The sequence below is a fragment of the Barbatula barbatula genome (genome assembly GCF_947034865.1).
Source record: "Barbatula barbatula genome assembly, chromosome: 11".
Taxonomy (NCBI): Eukaryota; Metazoa; Chordata; class Actinopteri; order Cypriniformes; family Nemacheilidae; genus Barbatula; species Barbatula barbatula.
In genome coordinates, this window is record NC_136774.1 from 14,798,172 (window position 1) to 14,821,824 (window position 23,653).

General features: G+C 37.2%; 2 protein-coding genes across 4 annotated transcripts; both read left to right on the top strand.

The window, feature by feature from the left end:
* The first annotated feature begins 808 nt into the window (after positions 1 to 808).
* On the top strand, positions 809 to 10,569 carry LOC306900121 (putative helicase mov-10-B.2). 2 transcript variants are annotated; one of them, XM_079466838.1, is made up of 21 exons: positions 809 to 1,056; positions 1,152 to 1,248; positions 3,027 to 3,223; positions 3,330 to 3,912; positions 4,220 to 4,354; positions 4,785 to 4,947; positions 5,047 to 5,201; positions 5,279 to 5,452; positions 6,463 to 6,610; positions 6,702 to 6,869; positions 7,038 to 7,135; positions 7,222 to 7,319; positions 7,508 to 7,606; positions 7,749 to 7,854; positions 7,981 to 8,098; positions 8,230 to 8,421; positions 8,801 to 8,872; positions 8,996 to 9,121; positions 9,300 to 9,388; positions 9,497 to 9,612; positions 9,933 to 10,569. In XM_079466838.1, the coding sequence occupies exons 6-21, from the start codon at positions 4,864 to 4,866 to the stop codon at positions 9,992 to 9,994; spliced, it is 1,905 nt and encodes a 634-aa protein (XP_079322964.1). In that variant the 5' UTR covers positions 809 to 1,056; positions 1,152 to 1,248; positions 3,027 to 3,223; positions 3,330 to 3,912; positions 4,220 to 4,354; positions 4,785 to 4,863; the 3' UTR covers positions 9,995 to 10,569. The 2 variants fall into 2 exon arrangements, with proteins under 2 accessions (XP_079322964.1, XP_079322963.1); XM_079466837.1 differs by lacking the exons at positions 809 to 1,056; positions 1,152 to 1,248; positions 3,027 to 3,223; positions 3,330 to 3,912; positions 4,220 to 4,354 and having other exon boundaries at positions 4,718 to 4,947.
* A 1,997-nt stretch (positions 10,570 to 12,566) lies between these two features.
* Positions 12,567 to 21,947, top strand: LOC306900682 (putative helicase mov-10-B.1). Of its 2 annotated transcripts, XM_079467891.1 has the most exons (22): positions 12,567 to 13,007; positions 13,091 to 13,202; positions 14,142 to 14,326; positions 15,122 to 15,360; positions 15,453 to 15,696; positions 15,800 to 15,925; positions 16,064 to 16,223; positions 16,306 to 16,460; positions 17,078 to 17,251; positions 17,338 to 17,485; positions 17,622 to 17,789; positions 18,192 to 18,289; positions 18,382 to 18,479; positions 18,623 to 18,721; positions 18,929 to 19,031; positions 19,172 to 19,289; positions 20,025 to 20,222; positions 20,329 to 20,400; positions 20,483 to 20,608; positions 20,689 to 20,777; positions 20,861 to 20,979; positions 21,337 to 21,947. In XM_079467891.1, the coding sequence occupies exons 1-22, from the start codon at positions 12,856 to 12,858 to the stop codon at positions 21,396 to 21,398; spliced, it is 3,045 nt and encodes a 1,014-aa protein (XP_079324017.1). In that variant the 5' UTR covers positions 12,567 to 12,855; the 3' UTR covers positions 21,399 to 21,947. The 2 variants fall into 2 exon arrangements, with proteins under 2 accessions (XP_079324017.1, XP_079324018.1); XM_079467892.1 differs by lacking the exon at positions 13,091 to 13,202 and having other exon boundaries at positions 12,789 to 13,007; positions 21,337 to 21,945.
* Positions 21,948 to 23,653: the final 1,706 nt, after the last annotated feature.

The window sequence follows — 23,653 nt, forward strand, 5'->3', positions numbered from 1 at the left end:
CCTGAAAAGAACGTACTTGTTCATTGTACCACATTGTACATTATATTGTGTTTTTTTTAAATGCGCAGGATCTGATGGATTTTGTAACTGAAGCAAAAACTCAGTCTTCTGGCTTTTTCTCCCTTGTGTACATGGCTGTGGAATCCATGTTTGCAGTGTTGAACTGCCTTTAACAGCCTCCCTTCGCTCATTCTCTCTCGGTCTTATTTTTTGTGTTATTTGGGGGGGATTGTCTAAGTGTGCCAACAACAGGACATTATTTAAATCTGATCGTTGAGTACAATAATATGGTTAGACAAACAGCTAACTTTAATTCAAAAAACGCGGATCTGTTGTACAAGTTGTTAGCACTAGTACAATACCAAGAGCAAAACATTACCGACATACAAAAAAATAATAATACCAAATTACACATTTTGCAGATTCAACCACTGTCCTGTTAATGCGACAGCTTTCGTTAACTGTCGTGTTCACTCTCAGTTTCAAGAGACAGAGAGCGCGCGCCGCAGACACTGTGAATGATGCTGCGGAGCGAGCGGGAAAACCTGGAGCGGAATAGTGGAATCAGCGGAATACTTTGAACGGAGCGGGATGGGAAAAGGGGCACCTCGGTCGATGAGGGCAGAGGGGCAGTGGCTCTAGCCACCGGGCCACCCCCCTGTGCACGGCCCTGCTCTAAACTGTCCTATAATGTCAAACATGAGACAAAGAATGTCTGTCAAAATGCAAAAATGTCTTTATTCTAGCGGTGGGTGTGGCATCGCTGACAGTATTCTATTAAGTTTCGATTCTTCCTTTACTGATTTCCGCAGAAACCGCTACGTGTTATAGGGGCTGTAAGCCGTTCATTTCATTTCTTTCCCTGGACTCATTAAATTACTATTAGTGTTTGGCATCAGAGTTTAGAAGAATGAGCAGGAGGAAGAGGAATATGTCTTTCGGCAATGTGCGTGCTGTTGGATTGGATTTTATAGAGTTTCTGGAGGAAACAAATCGAAGATCTATATCTGAAAGAGCAGTGCTCAAAAACATTTACAATGAAGAGTTTCGGCACAGGTAACTCGGTCATTTAATCGGTGGATAGTGTCGGTATATATTAGGCGACATATTCCAGCTATTGTCATTGAAGTGCTATTTATTTATTTTCACAGAGAGGGTGTAAAAGATCCAAACTTCTCTACGGTCATCTTTGTTTTGCACAGCTGCAACAAAGCGAGCGTCACAAGAGGACGTGTTTACTTCCCCAACGTAAGAAACCTCGTTAGCTCCCCATTTCTGTATTATTCTCACTACATGATTATAGGCTTGTCAGTGTGCCATTGTGTGATTATGAGCTTGTATAAAATGTGAAGGTTACATTTATCAGTTTTAACTATAATATGAACAGTTTTGAGGTTATTTAAAATCTACACACTGACTGTCAGGATCGGAGTGAAGAAGAACCCAAGTGCAGGTCAGTCAAAGGGTTAATTAAAGACTTTATTAATAATCTCAATAACCAAAAAAACACGATGGGGAAAACACGATAACTGAAACAGGAACACAAGCAAAAACTTCCCACAAAACAAACAAGGTACGATAACTAAATGATAAGTCCAAAATACAACTGGGCACGGGAAACAGGCAACGGGATAATCCACAAGGTAAATATTACAATCCACCGAGGGACATGGCCACTAAAACAAGATATAGGGAAACGCTGATCAGGGAAGATTGAACAGGGACGGTGACGGGGAGATGACACGTCTAAGGATGACACACTAATGGGGCGCTAACCGTGAAACGAGGGGGCGGGGCCAAGAGAGAAGGCAGGGCACGTCGAAACAAAACAATGCCATTCTCGTCTCTACATTAAACACAATGGTCTGTGATGATCCTGACAAAAGACTTGAATATCATGACAAGAGCTAGGATCATGACACTGATAGCACACATGCATTGTATCATCTTTTGATATCTGCATTTACATCTGCAAGATTTTTTTAATGTTTGCTCATCTGTGATGGAAGTCTAGAAAATGTCTGTAAAATGTTTGTGGATTAGAATGTTGTAAAACTGCTCTTTCTAAGATGATTTTAGATGTTTTTAGCAGATGTTTTCCAGATCATTAGCAGACATTACATATGTACCTGTGCTATCTGGGCACTTAACCCTTTTAAACTCGCCTTGCTTTATGTTAAATTGGTAATATGGTAAAACAAAATATGAAGTGGTACTAGGATTGCCTCTGAATTGTTTAATATAAAGTAAAGATGAATATTTCTCTTTTTTGGACAATTACGCAATGGTTGTACCTTGCACTTTTTGTACATCACTATAGTTTCTGCTTACTCAAGATTTTAATGTGTCGGTTTGGAAGATTTTAAAATATATAAAAGAGTTTAAACTCATAAAAATCATTACTTATTAATTGTATGGATTTTAGTCAAAAGTCTAATTTCACAAATGCTTGTTTTCTATCACTTAGTATGTGCTTTGGTTTTGTTGAATTCTGTGCTTTCGTAATTACTTCTCATATTGTTATTTGTATAAATTTAAAGTGAAAATTTAGCTAAATAATATATTCACTAGAACTGAAATAGGATTCTTAGACACATTTATAAATTAATGTATGTTAGGGATGACAGTCTGAAGCACACAACAACAGAAACTCAAGAAAGGCAGGAAAGAACATCGTGTTATGAGGATTAATAAGCTTCTGGACCAGGAAACTTTACAGTTAAAGATTGAATCTGTTCGCTGTCCAGACAAGACAGTTGAGAGATTAGGGCATTATCTAAAACTGAAGTAAGATATATGGAGTCATGCATAGTGTTAGAATGATAAAAAATGATTGTTAATAAAACGTGATATGGTACTTCTTCTGCATCTCTTTGAAATTACAGTCATGCACTTCTCAGCAGACAATAGTTATTTAACCAAAATAATTATAAATATTAAGTTGTATATTAATGGACTGAACAAGGCCATCTACTAAGATCTAATGGAGCAGTCAGCAAACACAATTCCTATCATGTTCCCATCAGATCCGAAGAACGTTTCATGACCAATGGATTAGACCCTCTCATAGAAGCCAAAACCAAGATATGCTCACTCTGAGTAAAAGTAGCATACCACCACCTCCTCGTACCCAGGAGCCACCTTTTCCAGGACCACAGGGCGGAGTCAGAGGAAGAAGAAAGCTGGCGAAAGACATCCTGCAGCGACTGAACAGTACACAAAGGTGAGCACCTTTCATTTTGTTCATTTAGAACTGTGTGTCAAATTGCAGTAGACTTAACCGATTATTTACTAAATAGCATCTGAGTTGATGTTCTTCTCTTTCCCAGATCTGAGTTTATAGCTGATAAGTATGGGGTTCGAGTGTCTTCAGAGATGCCGATGGAGGATGGCAAGATTCAGTTCTGTGTGGATGGAGCAGAAATTCACGAGCTTAAACTGTTTGTGGAGAATACGGGTCAGGATGTGGTGTATTTCACATACTACACGGCCCTCCAATGGCTTCAGTATTTTACTCTAGAAGACAGCAAGAAAGTCACACGCAACAATCCGCATCGTCTTGAACCACGTGTGTAGAGGCACCCTAACATCAGAATGAATGTCATATATTGTGGAGACTACATGTGGTAACATGATCTGTTAAAAATAACTCTTTTGTTTGTTATGTGAGCAGTATGAGGTGATTGTGAGGTTTAAGTCCAATCATGTGGGAGTTTATTTGGCTATTCTGGCATTTGAATTTAAGAACACTCAAGCCACCAGCCATCCCTTCCACATTGTGCGCTTCATTGAAGCTGTGTACAGGACTAAGCTTGCATCTTTACTAGCCCCGACTGAGCCATATAAACCCACGAAGCTCGACACCTTCGAACCAGAAAACTGCAGAGTGGATGAGGGTGTTCGACCTGAGGAGTGAGTGAATTTATTTAAAGTGACTATAATAATATTTATTCATTTAATTTTTACAAATTAATAATGTAACAATAATAAAATAATTATTCAAATTATCCTATAATAGTAAATATGACTAATAACATACAATTTTAAATATGAATAGAATATTACTAGTTGTCATTTGTATTATTATTATTAATAATTGCAATATTACTAATTCATATTATTAATAATTAAAGAAATTAATAAAGTTTGAACGTAACATCCCTACAAATGTCAGATTATTTAAATGGGTAATGTCTGCCCGTGTGTTTCTCTCCTGCAGTTGTGTTCAGAACTTTCTGGAAACTGTTTTACCATTGGGTCATTACATACCTCCCCCCCACGTCCCCGAGCTGGCCAAGCTCCTGAACAACAGCTGTACTTCTCGGACTCTTGGAGGAAAGTTTCAAGAACTTCAGTTAGTGTGCTTAAACCTCCAATCATGCAATTTGTAACTAGTCTGAGATTAGTGACATACCACATTTTGATGTTTTGTACATTTTGTTTGTTCACCCAAAAATTCTAATTCTGCCATCATTTACTCACCCTATTCTAATTTCAAACCTGTATGACTTTCTTCTGCAGAACACAAAAGAAGACATTTTGAAGAATGTTTGTATCCGAACAATGGTGGTACCCATTGACTTGCATCGGTTTTGTGTCACTATAAGTGAATGGGTACAAGCATTCTTCCAAATATCTTCTTTTGTGCTCTACAGATTAAAGAAAGCCATACAGTTTGAAATGACAAATGTGTGAGTAAATGATGACAGAAATATAATTTTTGGAGGTACTATCACTTACTTTTTTTAACATTTATAGACATGATGGTGTCCGTTTGTTTCTAGATCATTACTTCAGAGTAAGCTGGAGTTTCATAACTATGCAGAACGCTTTGACCTCCTGCTGTACCTGGAGGAATGTCAGATGCATGTGGACATTAAGAGATATAATAAAGACAAAGTCACTCTAGTGAGAGACAAATATGACAAAAGACTGATGGTGTTAAACGTGAGTCAAAAAGATATGATTTTTGTTTATAAAAAAATCTAGAAACACAGAGAGAGACTTAATGCCCAAATATATGTGTTTAAATCCCTTGTGATGAAGCTTCCTGGTGTATCGGAGAACCGCCCATCAGTTCTGAGGGGAGATCATCTGCTTCTCACCAAGAGTGAAGAAATCCGTGGATCAAATGTAACAAAATACAAGGGCTTTGTCCATAAGGTAGAACTGGACCGGGTCAAATTGGGCTTCTCAAGATGGTATGAAATGTTTTCATAAGACTTAATGAGTTTAATCCATCCATTAAATGTCAGTTTTCCTGTATGTGTGTGTTAAGGTTCCTTGACAATTTCATAGAGAAGATGAAATTCCGTGTAGAGTTCACGGTTAATCGAATACCAATCAGACTGGAACACAGAGCTGTACACATGGCAGTCAAGCACAACCTCAAAGATGTGTTGTTCCCTGTGGGATCAAGGGACATGTCCCCTTTGTCTCAACCTTCACTTCGGTCAGTATTCAGTATTACAATCAAATTCAATTAAATGTAAGTTGGCCAGGGGCGGCACTAGGGGTGAGCCCTGAATGTTTTATTACCATGCCATGTACGAATCACTTTTTGTACTCAACTGCAGCTTCTGCAGCGTAGTGAGTAAGACATGCGAGGACTAATATTGACGGAACATATGAGTGCAAGATCGAATCCACCTTTTTCGAACTACATTCATATCACATATCAGATCATACAGGCATTTATTTTCAAAAACATAAAGAAAATATTTGAAAATGGAACAGGTATTTAATATTAAAGTATATGGTGAGGTTAAGGGTAGTAGAAATGTCTTATTAGTTTTCATCTATTTAATAATTTTAATACATGTAATCATTTACACTCTTATTATTATTGTATAATGTACAACAGTACTTATTTACCTTGATGTGTCGAAATGGAATGAAGTTGAATTTATATGAACTTGTCAATATCAATCTAATTGGGGTTGCCAAACAAGTCCAAAATCTCAGTACAAGTACAGTCAAATAAGACCGTGAATTCTTCTACACTGAGATCACAGTCATCAAGATTGTACAACAATGAGTCTTTAAAAGCACTGGAAAACGTTGAAGCAGCTTAACTGTGTGCAGAAGCGCAGTTTGAAATCTTTGAATTGGGAAAAGTCACAGTAAATAAATCAGGCAGGTGATCTGAAATACATGTGTGACATAATTCACTGATAGTAATACATAAATCATACGACAAAACAAGGTCCAAAGTATGTCCTTTTTATGGGTCGGACCAGTGGCTGACTGTGTGAGATTAAACAAATTCGATTAGATTGAGAAAAAATTTAACCAGATGTTTAGATTCACAGCAAACATGTGTGTTAAAGTAACCAATTATTAAATAGCAATCATATTTCAATGCAATCCCCGCCACAAATTCTGCAAAATCCTGAATACAATTCTTAATTTACTAAACATAGAAAACAGTAGGAAGCATTTCATATATTTGTGTTTGTGTAGACTCTTTGATTCAAAGCTGGAGTCCAATCATGAACAGTACAGTGCAGTATGCAACATTGTGGCAGGTGTGTCCAAACCGGCACCATACTTGGTGTTTGGACCCCCTGGAACGGGCAAAACTGTCACTATAGTGGAGGCCATCAAACAGGTTAGAACACACCGCAAAGCTGCATGAATATGGTATTATTGACATTACATTAAGTGAAATTGGTTTATAGTTTAAATGTTTAAACTCTCAGGTGGAGAAGAATATGGCTGGGGCTTTTATTCTAGCGTGTGCTCCATCTAACAGTGCCGCTGATCAACTGTGTGAAAAAATAATCAGCAGCCAACATGTTGACAAAGGAAAAATCTACAGACTCTATGCCAGTTCGCGCAATCCTAAAGACGTCCCTGCAGCTCTAGCGGTCCGTGCCTTTGTGGTTTTGTTTATGAGACATGACAAGTTTTATGCAATGACTATTTAACTCTTATATAGGAAGCATTTGTTCAATCTAACCAAGATGTGTTATACACAAATAGAACGGTGGCACATAAAGAGATTGTGAATTCATCAAAAATATGTGTGTATTCAGAATTACAGTAATGTGGAAGGAGATTCGGTTGTGTTCCCATGTAAAGAGGATCTGATGTCCTATAAGATACTGGTCAGTACTCTGGTCACTGCTGGCAGGTAAAGAGCTTCATCATATAAAACCACAATAGATTCACACTCTCTCACAAATACACACAACAGTAAAGATTGTGTGTGCATGGTAGGCTGGTCACTGGAGGTGTTCCTGTGGGTCATTTCTCTCATATTTTTGTGGATGAAGCTGGACATGCTGTCGAGCCAGAGACCATCATCAGTGTAGCAGGTTCTCAACCACTCAGACCTTCACTTTCTGTTTCCCTGTGTATAACTTTAAACATTACTTTGTCACACTCAAACAAACGCAACAAATTTGTGTTTTTAATTACCTAAACTACTAGTGAGATTCTTCTACAGTCCAATCTTATGATGTGTGTTTGTGTATAAATATGTGCATGTCTTTCATCTGTAAAGGGCTACTGAACGCAGAGACAGGACAGCTTGTTTTAGCGGGAGATCCAAGGCAATTGGGTCCAATTGTCAGATCTCCTCTTGCTATTACTCATGGACTAGGTGATATAAACAAACACCAAAAGCTGTCATACACATTTTGGACCAAATAAATAGCACAGTAGCATTCAAAGGACTAATGTACCCCAAAATTAACATCCTGTCATTTACCTCCCCAATGTCATTTTATTGGAAAATCCCGTAGACATCTCTTTGCTGGAAAGGCTGATGACCCAAAATGAACTTTATAATAGAAAAGAGAACATGGAGTATGACAAACGCTATGTCACCAAACTGCTACGGAACTATAGGTATAGACCTACACCAAATTGTAGATGCTTGAATCAGTAGGCTCTACTTAACAACAGATCTGTTTAATTCATAATAAGTTGCAATGAAATAGCTATTAAGACTGGTTTATGCTTGTCTGTTTGTAGGTCTCATCCATCCATTCTGAAAGTTCCTAGTGAGTTGTTCTATGATGGGCAGTTAATGGCATGTGCAAATGAGTTCGTCTCGAACCAATATTGCACTTGGGAGCATCTGCCCAAAAAAGTACGAAACCTACAGAGTTAAGCCAACGTTGCTAAGTCTGGCTGGTCAAAATAAAAAACAGCAACATTTACACTTTGTGTGGAATCAGCGTATATGTTTTTGTTATCATATCGTGTTTTCTAATGTGTCAGGGATTTCCTGTGATTTTCCATGGAGTGTCTGGAAAGGATGAGAGAGAATCAAACAGCCCCTCATTCTTCAACACTTTTGAAATTGACATCATCATGAACTACCTGGAGAAGCTGCTCCTCACACAGGCCAAGAGGGGCATTTCTAAAATCTCCCCCAGGGAGATAGGAGTCATTGCTCCTTACCGAAAACAGGTGAAAATATATTTAAAGGGATAGTTCAAAAATGAAAATTATTTGATCATTTACTCACCCTGAGGTTGTTCCAATTAAAAACAAAATACTATGGGAGTCAATGGGGGATGAGATCGGTTTGGTTACTGACGTACTTCCAAATATCTTCCTTTGTGTTCAGCTGAACAAATAGATTTATAAAGGTTTGAAACAACCTGAGGGTGAGTAAATGGTGACAACATTTTCCTTTTTAATTTTTAAATAATATGTATTGGAACCTTTGGGCCAGCTAGATCTGTTTAACAAGGCATTCATGGTTGATGAGATCTGGCTCTCTGTTTAGGTCTGGGCTTTGGTGCAGGCCATTCAATTTCTTTTCTCTTGTGGTTTGATTTCTCAGGTGGAAAAGATCAGGCGGGCCATGAACGCACATGATGAGATCCAGAAATGTATGGCTATTAATGACCTCAAGGTTAGTTTGAGTTTAAGCTCTGTTAACACTCCCACTCGCTTATTTGGCAATTCACCCTATATTAAAACAGGTGAAAACAAAAAGGACTTCTCCAATTTGTGTTTGGTGTATGTGTGTGAGCAGGTTGGTTCAGTGGAAGAGTTTCAAGGCCAGGAGAGGAAGGTGATCATTGTATCAGCGGTTCGGAGTAGTGGGAAGTTTATCAGTTTGGATGAAACGTTCAACATTGGGTTTGTTAAGAATGAGAAGGTAGGCATGAGAAAAAAACTGACACGAGAAAACAAAGAAACAACATTTTGACTAGGAAAATGTATTCGTCATAACTGGTCCAATAAAAATAAATTTGTTTGTTTTTTAGTGAATTTGGGCATTTCAGCTGATAGTCTTTGTTGTGTCTTATCCTGAAATTGTTCTTATGTCTTTTCAGAGATTTAATGTGGCTTTGACAAGGGCCAAATCTCTGTTCATCATGGTGGGGAACCCCATCATTCTACGGACAGATGCAAACTGGGGCCGGTATGAATCCTTATAATTTAAATACACATGAAATACAAGGAAATGGTTCCTTGTCTAAATGATAATGTTATTTTGCATTGATGTTAATGCTGTTTGCATTTGTTTTAGGTTCATTGATTTCTGCACCGAGCAGGGCGGTTACACTGGGTATCAGTTTTCCAATGTAGAAAGAATAGAGGAGGTTGAAGAGCGTCTGCTTGCTCTGAATATCCAGGAGACCAGTGGTAAGACCTGGCTATTGCTAATCTCAGCGAAATGCTAATTTCAAAAATGATATAATTTGCAGGTAATGTTGCATTTTAAACCATTAGCGTTCAGATAACCTGAAAAATACATTTACTAGGAACCCCTCTTCTTTTTCTGATTTTTTTTCATTTTAAACATTTAACAAACATATAATACAAAAAGGCAGATATTGAAAAAGGGGTTGCGACCTCTGTTCTGTGGGTGATTGTTTATTTTAAAATGCAGAGTTAGAAAACTGTGAGTTGAAAGAACTCTTTTAATCATAGTTAGAATGTTTATTTTGTGTTTTTCTTCTTAGTGGAAACAGAGGAGAGCATGGTCCAGCAACATCTGAATCCTGAATGGAGACATGAACACTAACAAAGTTTCAGAAGTTCTTCATCCCCCCCCCCCCCCATTTACCCTATCCTCTACGAAAGAACTAAAGAAATTATGTTCAGCGGTTTCTAGATGTTCTGGACAGTAAAGATTTGATCTGATTTCATTTGATTTTAGGGTTTTTAACTATTTACAGCAAATCTTAGGACACAGACAGTAGAGACAAGAAGATATGAAAACGAGTGTCCCTTAGCAACCAACTTCATGAGAATGAAGTTCTATGTTGACGATGGCCTTGTTAGTGTAGAGCTCGAACTGTGTGTGCTAAAGGAAAATTGTACCTCCAACAGCAAGGAGGTTTTGGACTCTTCATGATGTTCATGATGTGGATCTCAATTATGATGACCTTCCAGTCCAAATGGTGGTGGGAGTAAAGTGGAGTGTTAAAAGTTACACCTTCTCATTTAGAGTTGCTTAGATATAATTATATTTACATGTATTCACTTTATCAAAACGCACACAAACTGTTAGACAGTTTGTCTCAGCCTCCATGACCAATGTGCCAGAAGTCAAAATAAGCAAATTTACCCTGAATAAAATGTATTTTATAAAAGCTTAATTTAGCCTGTTTTTAAGTTCACATGGTTTTTATTAATTCTTAATCTTCTAATATTGTACATATGCATATGAATCTATAATTTCTGACCAACAGAATTTAGATTAATTTTATTGCAGCACTTTATACTCTGCTGTCCCCCCAAAAAGTCACACACTCTAATATTCCGTTGGCCCGCCTTTAGCTTTGATTACATCACACATTTGCCGTGGCATCGTTTCGATAAGCTTCTGCAATGTGCATAATTTTTCTCCAAGATCTTGTATTGATGCAGATCTTGTATTTACAACAAAGTGTAAGCCTATAGCCTTTTCCCGGATGTCTTGACTATGAAGAGGTTTAGAAATATAAACAGTTGTTTCAATATATTGAGTCGAATTTAAATTACATTAATTAAGACAATATGCCTCTGCAAATATGATTTCAATATCCATAAAGAAACCATATCATGTTATTTGCACTTTAACTTACATGGAACAAACGAATTCTTCCCAGATGGCCAACAAAACTGATGATCTTGAGAAATATAAATGTGACAAAAGGTTATTTAACGTTAGTTGACAGCAGGGTTGTCAAGGTCCTATAAACATATCTTATGACAATATACCAGCTAAATAAAGAACTCAATAACTCAATACTGTTGTTAAGTAACGTTTGAGAGAAAGTCAATTATATATTTTTTCATTAGGATATAAACACACTTAAGTTAAGGCCACATAGTGAATATAAGGTAAAAAAATCAAATTAATAGGGAAAAACAGGTGTGAGAATGCAGAAATTCTCTGTGTCCCAGCTGTTCCAACATGCAAGGTCAGATACAGTATATGTTTTGTCTAAGGGATGTCCATTATGTCGGCGTGCTCGGTACGCGTTGTCCTAACAAACGTCCGATTTATTGTGTTATCTTGTTATTGTGTAAGATGTTCAGAGATAAGTGATATGTTCATCACTTCCTCATTTATGCATATATATACTGAACACATCTTTGACAGTAAGTTGACAATTCATTAATTGAATAATAATTCATTATGTGTGTGAAGATATTAGATATTACGTGGAAGATATTCTTCCCTCTTTTTATTAGGGGAATTTTCTGAGCTTAACTTTCCATCACACTACTTAAAAATAGTCTGTTTAGCTTTAATGCTTGGTAAAAAAATGATTCTTAATAACAGGAAAACTAATTAAATATTAATAAATATAATTCAAATGTTTGAAAACATGGTCACTTCTTTTAACTTTCTTAAAGGTAGACAATGTAAAAACTTGAATATTGATTATGGTAGTTATGTTCATAAAAATCCAGCTGTATTATTTGTCTTTTGTAAATATGAATCTAAATCTGGATGTTTAATATAATTTTGATGCTTGTTAATAATGAGGAAAAAAGCACTCTCATGTTAAAATGAGTAACACCATATACAAGCTAGAACTATCTTAAGCAAGTCTTCAATCAGCTAACACTACATAACGTGTGAATTTAAAAGTTGGATAATCGGGATCTTTTTATTTCTTTCTTCTATGAATTGTCTTCTATTTATTTCTCACTAAAGTAAAAAACGTTTTTAGATTAAGTGTCACTTTCTAAATATTTTATTAAAAAGTAAAACAAATTTGCTGCATTGTTTAAAGGTAAACCATTCTGAAAAGTCTACCCTACCTGTGTCCCAGTCTATGATCAGTCCATCCCAACGCTCAACCTTAACTGGCTCAAGTCTGTATGGCCATATCAAACCCCAAAATGTCCCTCAGCCCGAATTGAGCCAAATTCGCATAACAAAAGCCAAGCCGTATCTGGCAACCATTGCTGGGCCAGAGCTGGTTTACTTTTGGTGAGCCACAGCCGGAACTGGCCCGACTGCACTGGCTACCTGGATTCACATTCTCTATTTAGGGTTAAATTCATATTTATTTATTTGAACAATAGGTAGACTGAGCAGGCCTTCACCAAAAGGATTGGTCTCTCTGATGATCCATAGAGGGAGCACTTGCCCTCACAGGACAGCATATATAAAATGGATTCTTATCATTTTGTATGATCTTTGTTTCAACACTATTTGAATGGTTATACTGGTAATTCACGAACACAAAAGGTTTAAACAATGAATTGATGTGTATATAATGAGGTTTTATTTTTGTGACTTGGCAATACGTTAAGTTTCGTTTCTTCCGTTTTCAAAAACTCTTACGCAAAAACAGCTTCGCTTCATAGAAGCAAGCGAGTGTGGGTCATAGGACGTTGGAAGCACCTCAGAGACCTCAGCAGTTTGCACTCAACTCAGACAACATGAGTAGAAGAAACAGAAAAAAGCACTTCTCTCTAGCAGACGTGCGCGCGGTTGGATTGGACTTTATAGAGCTGCTGGAGGAATCCGACAGGAGATCTATTACAGTGAAAGAAGACCTCAGAACTATTTACTGTGAAGAGTTTCAAAACAGGTATACCTTTAAGTGTTTATTTTATGATAATAATACTATTAATAAAAATGATCGACAACTGCAATTCGGTTAAATAAATGTAGGCTATCCAGGGACGGAGTCAGAGATCCAAGCTTCTCAAATGTCCTGTATGTATTAAGAAAAAACAGAAAAGCTCTCGTTACTAGAGATGGACACGTTTACTTCAACACTCAGGTAGAAAAACATCACATACATGTCTTTGTTTTGTTCTTCGATGGTTAATATTAATTCCCACAATATTTATTTTGGTGACGGACGGTATTTGCCTATTGGCCTTTTCACAAACTGGACATCTGCATTAGGCTATGCATTATTTTATAGAGGTCTATCTTCTTATTACATGTAATGGCAAGATATGCTGAGATAGGCTATGTCCGAAAACAACAAAACGAATGTTACTTTCATTTTCATTCAAACGAAACTCTCGAGATGATACAGCAACGACACAGTGATATATAAACATTTTGTTAAACATATTCGATTCAATGTAAACCTGGTTTATGACATGCATTAGTAAGACTGTACGAGAATAAATTAAATCCACAACAGAAGTTGTCATTTATATGCATTTGACATGTTTGCTAACACAAAAAGCAATAAACATGACCTTAAACCGGTCTTTTTTAAGAAAGCTAAAGTATGCATATAGGGTCACAGACTGACGCAGTAACTCAGGCTTCCTCTAACAGGCACATTTCTAATCTTTGAAGTTTTGTGGGAGACATTCTCTCTGCTCAGATACAGACAGGAAGATTCATGAAGGTCAATGGTAGATTCGTACTTGTCATCTCTGGTGAATGCACACTTTAAGGATAGGGTGGAGAAATGTACACACTAAAATATTCAGGAAATAAGAATACAGATACAATGGCGAAATGTGTAGACATAGAATTTTGCAGTAAAAGCAGTGGTACAGAAATGAATTTCAGAACAAACAGCAGATACGAAAGAAGAAAAAACTTGAGAAGGAAATTACAAAAATACAGGAAAATAATATTAATTTCACTGAGCACACAGCCTTCCTGAAATATGGGCTGAATCTATTTCGTTAGTCTGGCATCGCTTCTTCTGAGAAAACACTGGAAATTGAAAACCACGTTGTTGTACATCCAGGTCCGAGCGCATTCACATGATCAATGGTTTAGACCCCTTCACAGAGAGCAAAACCAAACCATGCCCACTACTCCTAATGGCCTGGAGGCCTGTGACCCGCCTTTGGTTCCAGGGCCAGAGGGTGGAGTAAGGGCAAGGAGAAAACTAGCTAAAGATTTACTACGCCGACTGAACACTGTAAACAGGTGAGCTGCTTATTTCACTTTCAAATTCAAACAGACTTCTTGTCATGCCCAAGAGTGTGAAGTATCATCTAGTACAGTAGCTACCATTACCAAGATCCTAAATGGATCAAAAGTATAAAGCATAATGTGCCTTTACGGGATAGTTTATCCAAAAATGAAAATTCTGAAATAATTTACTCACCTTTATGTCATTTCAAACCTGTATGGCTTTCTTTCATCTGCAGAACACGATATTTTAAAAACAACGGCGGTACACATTGACTTGCATTGGTTTCATACATACAATAGAAGTGAATTGGTACCGCTGTGGTTCGGTTACCAACATTCTTCAAAATGTCTTTGTTTGTGTGCTGCAGAAGAAGGAAATGTCCTACATGTATGACAGGAGAACAAGGAAATTATGATATAATTTTAATTTTTGGGTGAACTATAACTTTAAGGAGTAAGGAAATCATTTTTTCTTTTTGTATATTGTTGTGGTATTTAGAATGACTGGTTTTAACTGATAAGCTCATATGTCTGTTTGCATAAGTTCATGTAATAGAAACATTTTTTGGATATTTAAGTTTCGGCTGAAGAAAATTCAAATTCTCACATTTTTGCTATTTAAAAGTTGTAATCCTTTGCCTTGAATTTCCATGAAATTCCCCATTGGCGTTTTATCAACTTAATTTGGTCTCAAACTGAAATGTTTTTAAACATTATTGAAGGTTTGTCATCTATTCTGGGCTCTTATGTAGCCCAAGTCATCAACCTTTTAAAGTTAAAAAAATCAAAAGAAATGCCTCTTTCCAGGTCTGAGTTCATAGCTGATAAAGATGGGGTGCAAGTGTTTTCAGAGGAACTGACAGAAGACGGCAAGATTCAGTTCTTTGTGGACAGAGCAGAAGTTCATGAGCTGAAGCTGTTTGTGGAGAATACGGGTCAGGATGTGGTGTATTTCACATACTACACGGCCCTTCACTGGCTTCAGTGTTTCACTCTAGAAGACAGCCAGAAAGTCACACGCAACAATCCGCTTCAACTTCAACCACGTGAGTTATTACAAAACTGTATTTGACATTTATGTGTAAAACATTGGACATCAGATAAACTCTCAATATCAACTAAACTTTTTTGTCATTAGGTGAAAAATACGAGGTGATCATGAGATTCAAATCAGATCACATTGGAGTTTATTCTGCCACACTGGCATTTGAGTTCAAAAAAGACACCATGGCAGACAGTTTCCACATTGTGCGCTTCATTGAAGCGGTTTACAGGTCCAAACTTGCGGCTCAACTCGGTCCCAAAGAACCATATAAACCCTTCAGACTTATGCACAATGAACCAGTATACTTCAACGTGGATGAGGGTATTCGTCCAGAAAAGTGAGTAAAAATCCAAGAAGTACATTGTGTGTATGTTTGTATTAAACTGCTTGTACAAAATGTTAAAGTTTCAAAATGAGAAATAATTTTCTCTTACCTGCAGTACTACTCGAAACTTTTTGCAATTCATTGTGTCACTGGCGGATTACCCTCTTCCATCTTACATCCACGATTTGGTAAATTTCCTGAAAAGCAGCAATTCTCCCACAATACAGCTCCAGGAATCTCGGTATGTGGTCTATAATTCCAATGTGCTTGTTAGCACTGATCTTATCAGATCTGAAATACACAAAAGCATATTTGCATCTATTTGTGTGAAGATAATTTAATCCCATAGTCACTGTTTCTTTTCTGTGGCTCTTACTAGGTCTCTGCTTGAAAGTGATTTGAATTTTCACGTCTATGCAAAGCGTTTTGAATTACTGCTGTACCTGGAGGAGGATCAGATGCGTGTGGATATAAAGAGATACAACAAAGATGATGTCCCCATGGAGATGGACAGTCAAAAGAAACTGCTTGTATTAGAGGTGAGTTGTGTTCTTACTGTTTTTTATTCGAGCAATAAAGTGACCCAATGTACACATAGATCATAAATATCTTGTGCTAAAGCTTCCTGGTGTATCTGAGAACCGCCCATCAGTTCTGAGGGGAGATCATCTGTTTCTCACCAAAAGTGAAGAAATCAATGCCTTAAATGTAACGAAATACAAGGGCTACGTCCACAGAGTAGAACTGGACCAGGTCAAACTGGGCTTCTCCAAAAGGTATGAAAAATAAGATCTCTAAATTTGAAAGAGTATTTGAAGAACTTTTTTATCTTTTGAAATACAATAAATTGTACAATACTTTGAAAACTTGCTGTGAGTTTCGGAGTAAACTTGGATAGAAAACTATTTAACATCAAAATGATTATTTATTCAAATAATTCATAATAAAAAGTAATTTATTTGAACTAAAGTTAAAACGTGTAAATAATTTAAATAATTTGGAAATTTTCCAGGTCATGAAAGCAATAATTGAAAAATAGTCAATGATATTAGAACACTTCACAAGATGCAGTAGATAAGCTCTTGCAGTTTTTCCTCTGGACCAGGGTTGGACCAGTACCTTCCTAAGTGGTCTATAGTATTTTTATTCTTTTGTCCATTTTGTAATTTAGAAGTAAAACTATTTCATAGAGAAATATAAAACATTAGCATTTACACTAGCAGTCTCATGTTATTTGGACCCTGCTGTATATAAAGATGTGTGTTCATGATTAAAGGTTTTGCACAACCCATTGCAAAACTGAAACTAGTTCCTCATCTTTTAGGGACCCATGTCTTTAAAATTACATCAACAGGCACTTTTTGTCTTTAACACACTGACTTTATGTTTCAAGGCTGCTTGACCATTTCATTGACAATATGGCATTTCGTGTGGAGTTTACTGTCAATCGTCTCCCATTAAAACTGCAACACCGAGCCGTGAACATGGCTGTCCAGCACAACCTCAGAGATGTGCTGTTTCCTGATGGCTCGAGGAACACGGACCCTGTGTCTGTACCTAACCTAAGGTCAGTTAAACTTCTTCTTTATCTCACTTTAATGACACATTATGGAGTATTTCAGTAGGATCACAGCTGTGTGTGTGCTTGTGTAGACTCTTTGACTTCAAGCTGGAAAAGAATCCTGAACAGAAAACCGTAGTATGCAACATCGTGGCAGGTGTGTCCAAGCCGGCACCATACTTGGTGTTTGGACCTCCTGGCACAGGCAAAACTGTCACTATTGTGGAGGCAATCAAACAGGTAAAGCAAGTTATCACAATTACAAATAAACACCCAATAAACACACCTGCATGCAAATCCGCTCATCCCAGTGTCCATATTTGCCAAATATTACAACACACACAATAAAATTGTGTGTCTGTGTTTAAACTCTCAGGTGGAGAAGAATATGGCTGGGGCTTTTATTCTAGCGTGTGCTCCATCTAACAGTGCCGCTGATCAACTGTGTGAAAAACTGATCAGCAGCCAACATGTTGACAAAGGAAAAATCTACAGACTCTATGCCAGTTCGCGCAATCCTAAAGACATCCCTGCAGCTCTAATGGTTGGTGTCTGTCTGATGTTTAGTCTCTTAGGAAAGGTTTATGATCCATGACAAGTTATGTGCAAAGCAAGTTTATTTTAGTTTACTAAAAACGTACTAAAAAATCACAACGACGAAATGTTACCTCAGAAATAACCTGAAATAAATTTAAGGCACTAAAATTATAATAATAAACAAAATTGCTAAAGTGAATGATTGCTCATTTAAAATAATAAAACTAAAAGAACTAAAACAAGCGATAAGAACTTTGGTGCAATGACCATTTAACTTGAAAATAAAAAGTATTTGTCCAAACCAAAATGTTATGTCAATGATTCACATCAGCATTATGTTCATTATCTTATTTATTAAGAGTTTTGTGTTGATTGTGAGTTTGTCAAAAAAAAAAAATTTTGTGTTTAGAAAAACAGCAATGTGGAAGGAGATTCGGTTGTGTTCCCATGTAAAGAGGATCTTATGTCCTATAAGATACTGGTCAGTACTCTGGTCACTGCTGGCAGGTAAAGAGCTTCATCATATACAACCACAATAGATTCACACTCTCTCACAAATACACACAACAGTAAAGATTGTGTTTGTGTGTGTTATAAAGGCTGGTCAGTGGAGGTATTCCTGTGGGTCATTTCTCTCACATCTTTGTGGATGAAGCTGGACATGCTGTGGAGTCAGAGACCATCATCAGTGTAGCAGGTGGCTTCTCTCTCTCACACACGCACATACACACACACACACATGCACACACACTGTACTTTTCTATATTCTCTATACATAACTCTTGTTTGGAGCGAGGTTATTTATAATTGTTTGCATGCTGTGTGTTTTTGTGTGTGCAGGTTTGCTAGATGCAGAGACAGGACAACTTGTTTTGGTTGGTGATCCCAAGCAGCTGGGGCCAATTCTGAGATCTCCATTTGCCATCAGATACGGACTAGGTGAGAGATACATGCTTACAGATACTGAATACATACTGTACATACTACATACTCGATTTGTGAACTTCAGCTTTTTAAATACATACATATTTTGCACATCCTGTTTAATAGATTGCTAAACTAAAAATATTTCTTACAAAAATCTTAAAACATTGTAGAATATTGTGTTGTTAATTGAAAGCATGAATGTTGATGTCCTTTTTGTAGGTCTCTCATTGCTTGAGAGGTTGATGACACAGAATGAACTATATAAAAAAGGTGCAACAGGATATGACAACCGCTATGTCACCAAGCTGCTGAAGAACTATAGGTAAAGTTTGAATAGTCCAGAAAGCTCCTTAAAGAGACAGATTTGAACTGTGTACTTTGAGACTAAAAAACACAAAGATCAGTCTGAAAGTCATGATTTATTATGTAAAATAGAGGGACCTGTTATCTCTCTCTCTACAGGTCTCATCGATCCATTCTGAAAGTCCCTAATGAATTGTTCTATGATGGGGAGTTGATGGCATGTGCAGATGAGATCAGCTCGAACCAATTTTGCGACTGGGAGCACCTGCCTAAAAGAGTATGAGCCATATTTACAAAAGGGAAGATAAATATTAAGAACATTTAAGACATGCCATTCATACATTTGCTTAAGGCGTCCAAAAGAAACTGCTAAGGATACATGTGATGCTGCCTTATCATTTAGGTCGAATTAAGTGATAATAGATAGGCTTTCGGAACAGTTTCGGTAACGTGTTTCCTAGATTTATTTGGAAACCCCATATACTATTCACATCTAGTTCTTAAGGGATGTTAAGGCCAAAACAGAGATAACTTCCTTTCTGAGCTTATTTATTTTGACTACTCTTTAGGGTGTGAGAGTTCTTTATTATTCAGTCAATTTGGTTATTCAGAATATCAGTACATTCTTTCCCCGCAATTGACAAGATTGTCCGTAATTCGTGACAGATTGGTTCTTCATGGTCGAGGTCTTATTAAACTATTTATCTTCTGAAAAAGAAGCTATGGATTTAATCATTTGTATTATTGTTCTATATCTTTATCTGGATTTTTTGGATTTGATAAAAAATAAGTTTATATATGTTCATATATTCATTAAAGAACATTTTCTGGGTCCATTTAAGTTTGGTCAAATTGATCAAATATGCCGCTGGTAGGGAAGATTTGATACCTTAAGCATTCTTGGTTAATTCTAGAGTTTTTATTGATCATGCTATTTGAGTTTTATTGTTAAACCTTTAAAACCATCTATAAATAACAAATGATGCCCATCTGCCCCATGCTGCATTTTCAGGACTTGCATTTCCCCGTTATTTTCCATGGGGTGATTGGTAAGGACGACAGAGAGTCAAACAGCCCCTCATTCTTCAACATCTCTGAAATCGAGAACATCTTGAAATACCTGGAGAAGCTGCTCTTGACACAGGCCAAGAAAGGCATTGCTAAAATGTCCCCCAAAGAGATCGGCATCATCGCCCCCTACAGGAAGCAGGTGAAAATTCCTTTTTATTAGCCTAAAAGTGAATCTGACTTAGATGACACCTGAAATCCACCAGAGATATTATAAAATTCAGTGTACTTTCTGTTCGATTTTAAAGGTGGAGAAAATCAGGCAAGCCATCAAAATACACAGAGAGCTTAAATTCTTCATGGGCATTGAAGAGCTCAAGGTCAGTCTGAATCTAACCTCCCCAAACATTTAGTAATGTTTTCTTGTCAAAGTTACAGATGTATAAAAATCCTTGTCTGTAGGTTGGTTCAGTTGAAGAATTTCAAGGCCAGGAGAGGAAAGTGATCATCGTGTCGACTGTTCGCAGCAGCAGGGAGAACATCACTTTTGATGAAACATTTAACATTGGGTTCCTCAAAAACGAGAAGGTAATGTATATCACACGTACACTTGGCAGCACATCACACAGTGTTTGTGGCATTTTTGTTTGCATCTCTCTCTTCACCAGAGATTCAATGTGGCGGTGACGAGAGCCAAAGCTCTGTTGATTATAGTGGGAAACCCTATCATTCTACAGACAGATACAAACTGGGGCAGGTATGTATTCTTTTACATTAAAATGCATAGAAAAATCCTGGCCCTGTTGTGAGTAGTGTATTTTTGGAAACTTATGTTTGTAGGTTTATTAAGTACTGCACTGATGAAGGAGGTTATACGGGATATGATATTTCCAACTTGGAGGAACCAGATGACGTTGTTGAGCGTTTGCTTGCTCTTAATATGCGCGCACTGGAGCTGGGTAAGAACAGGCCATGGCCAGGCACATGCTATGTTAAATGTTCAAAGAACCAGTGTTTAAGTATTAGATTTTAAAATAGAGTAAAATTCATATAGTACACTAGTAATCATGTTTCTGGTGCTTCCAATAGTTGTATATTTAGTTGTACAGAGTTTGAACATAAGCATGACATTTTTTGCACAGAAATGATGGGACTATTTTGAAGTAAAAATAATATTAGAAATTAAAATATATGATACATAATTGGATTATAGTGATATTTCAAACAAATTCGTATCTTTAATTAGTATCACACATGTATCCAATCTTGCCTAAAAACATGTTATCAAAATACTGTTGTCTCATGTCTGATCCTAGTGGAAACAGAGGAGAGTGTCGTCCAACAATATGTGAATCCGGGTTGGAGACATGAACACTGAAGTGCAGACAATTCTCAAAGCCACACTTCTTTAATTATTTATGAGTTATTATGTGTTAAGAATACCGGAGATAACAAGCCTCAAAGTTTGATTTCAATCATTAATTTACACAATGATTTTATTGTTTTACATGGCCTTACTTACAGAAGGCTCTTTCCATTTTGTAGAATGAAACTGGTTCAAAAAAGAGATACTATGTCTACTATCAGTATGAAAAATACAAGCATATTGAACATATGGCAAGTAAACCACAGATTTTAATTGAAGCATTATTTTACTGCAATCAACCCTTTAGCCAGATTTTATTTAAAATTTCATCCAATCAGCTTTAAGTCATGCAAGGACAAGGCAACATGTTTTAAATTAATTTAATATTGTGTAATAATTTACTGTGGTAATGTCCGGCTGCACAGATGTTAATGCTATGAATATTTATGCGCTATGAATGACTGTCAATGTTTGTTTTTGGGTGGATTTTGTTTGCATTCTTGTCGGCTTAAACCTGTCTTGATATACCAAAAATAAAGCAAATGCTGGAAACATGTACAGACATGCTGTTGATACCCTCCACAAAAAAGCGAAGAATTCTACATTTTAACTGAAATAACTGACAAAAGGAATTGGCATCCACCATTGTTTATTCCATATTTACAGCTTTTCTCAATTGCTAAAACACAAATAACCATTGGCTGAACAAAGTTCTCAGTTGCCTGAACTTATTTAGCTAATTGTGCAGTCTGTTGTCAATACCTTAAACCATTTATCATGGTAAAACACAATTTGCAGATCTCACTTAGACTCTTCAGCAAAACCCTAAACACATTCTCATTCTCAAAACACATTCTGCACTCTAATGCACATGTCATCCATACTGGTAAACACAAGTGGCAACAATCAAATACAAATAGAGAACATTTCTCATTGATTGAACACATCCACTCAAAATTTATTTAGACTGTTTCAAATGCGGTGACACAACCAATATAAGCCAGTTCAGAGAGCAAACAGGTTGTTGAAGGTGGGAAGGAGAAAGTCAGAAAATGGATAGAAGAAACAATGTGAGAGGACGAGTGCGTATTCGAGGAGGGCAAGAAAGAGGAAGAGGGCAAGAAAGAGGAAGAGGGCAAGGAAGAGGAGGAGAAAGAGGTGGAAGAGGAGGAGGGCAAGAAAGAGGAGGAAGAGGAAGAGGGCAAGAAAGAGGAGGAAGAGTAGGGCAAGAAAGAGGAGAAGGAATAGGAGGAGGGCAAGAAAGAGGAGGAAGAAGAGGAGAAGGGCAAGAAAGAGGAGGAAGAGGAGGAGGAGGGCAAGAAAGAGGAGGAGGAAGAGGAGGAGGGCAAGAAAGAGGAGAAAGAGGAGGAAGAAGAGGAGGAGGGCAAGAAAGAGGAGGAGGGCAAGAAAGAGGAGGACGAAGAGGAAGACAAAGAGTGGAAATATCTGATGAAATTCGAGCAACAGTTATAGACCATGTTCTTGTCCATGGACTGACAATGAGGGAAGCAGGACTCAGAGTGCAACCCAATTTGAGCCGATTTTCTGTGTCCACCATAGTAAGGACATTCAGAGAAGAGAACGGTATACTTCTTTATTTTTGTAATTGCAAATTTACTGTACTACACTATATGCAGCTGTTTTTCAATAGACATTTGTAAAGTACATCACTGTATATAGTACTGCATGAATTTTCAGGAGCAAGAGGCCATTATAGTGGGCATGGTCCTTCAAGATAATCTAATACGACTCAGAGAAATCCAGGAACGAGTGATACAAGACAACACACACTTCCAGGGAATCAACAGTGTGAGCATTTCCACAATTGACCGTGTCCTACATCGAAATAGGATGCGAATGAAACAAGTATACAGAGTACCTTTTGAGCGCAACTCAGCAAGGGTGAAAGAACTGCGAGCTTAGTATGTGCAAGTAAGTGCACATTTACTGTAATTTAGATTGTCTACAGTACTAACACATATGACATTACTCTTCAGTAAATACAATGTACGTGAATAAGAAGTGCATACAGTAGGCCTAATTGTACCCTACAGTATAGCACTGTCTCTGTACAACTTACAAACTTCTAAATACAGTATATTGTATTTCTACACAGACAATATTTGACTTGGAATCCTTGGACAGATCCCGTGAGTTCATCTTTGTAGATGAAGCCGGCTTCAATCTAACGAAGAGGATTAGGAGAGGCCGAAACGTGATTGGACAGCGGGCCATTGTTGAAGTCCCTGGTCAACGAGGTGGCAATG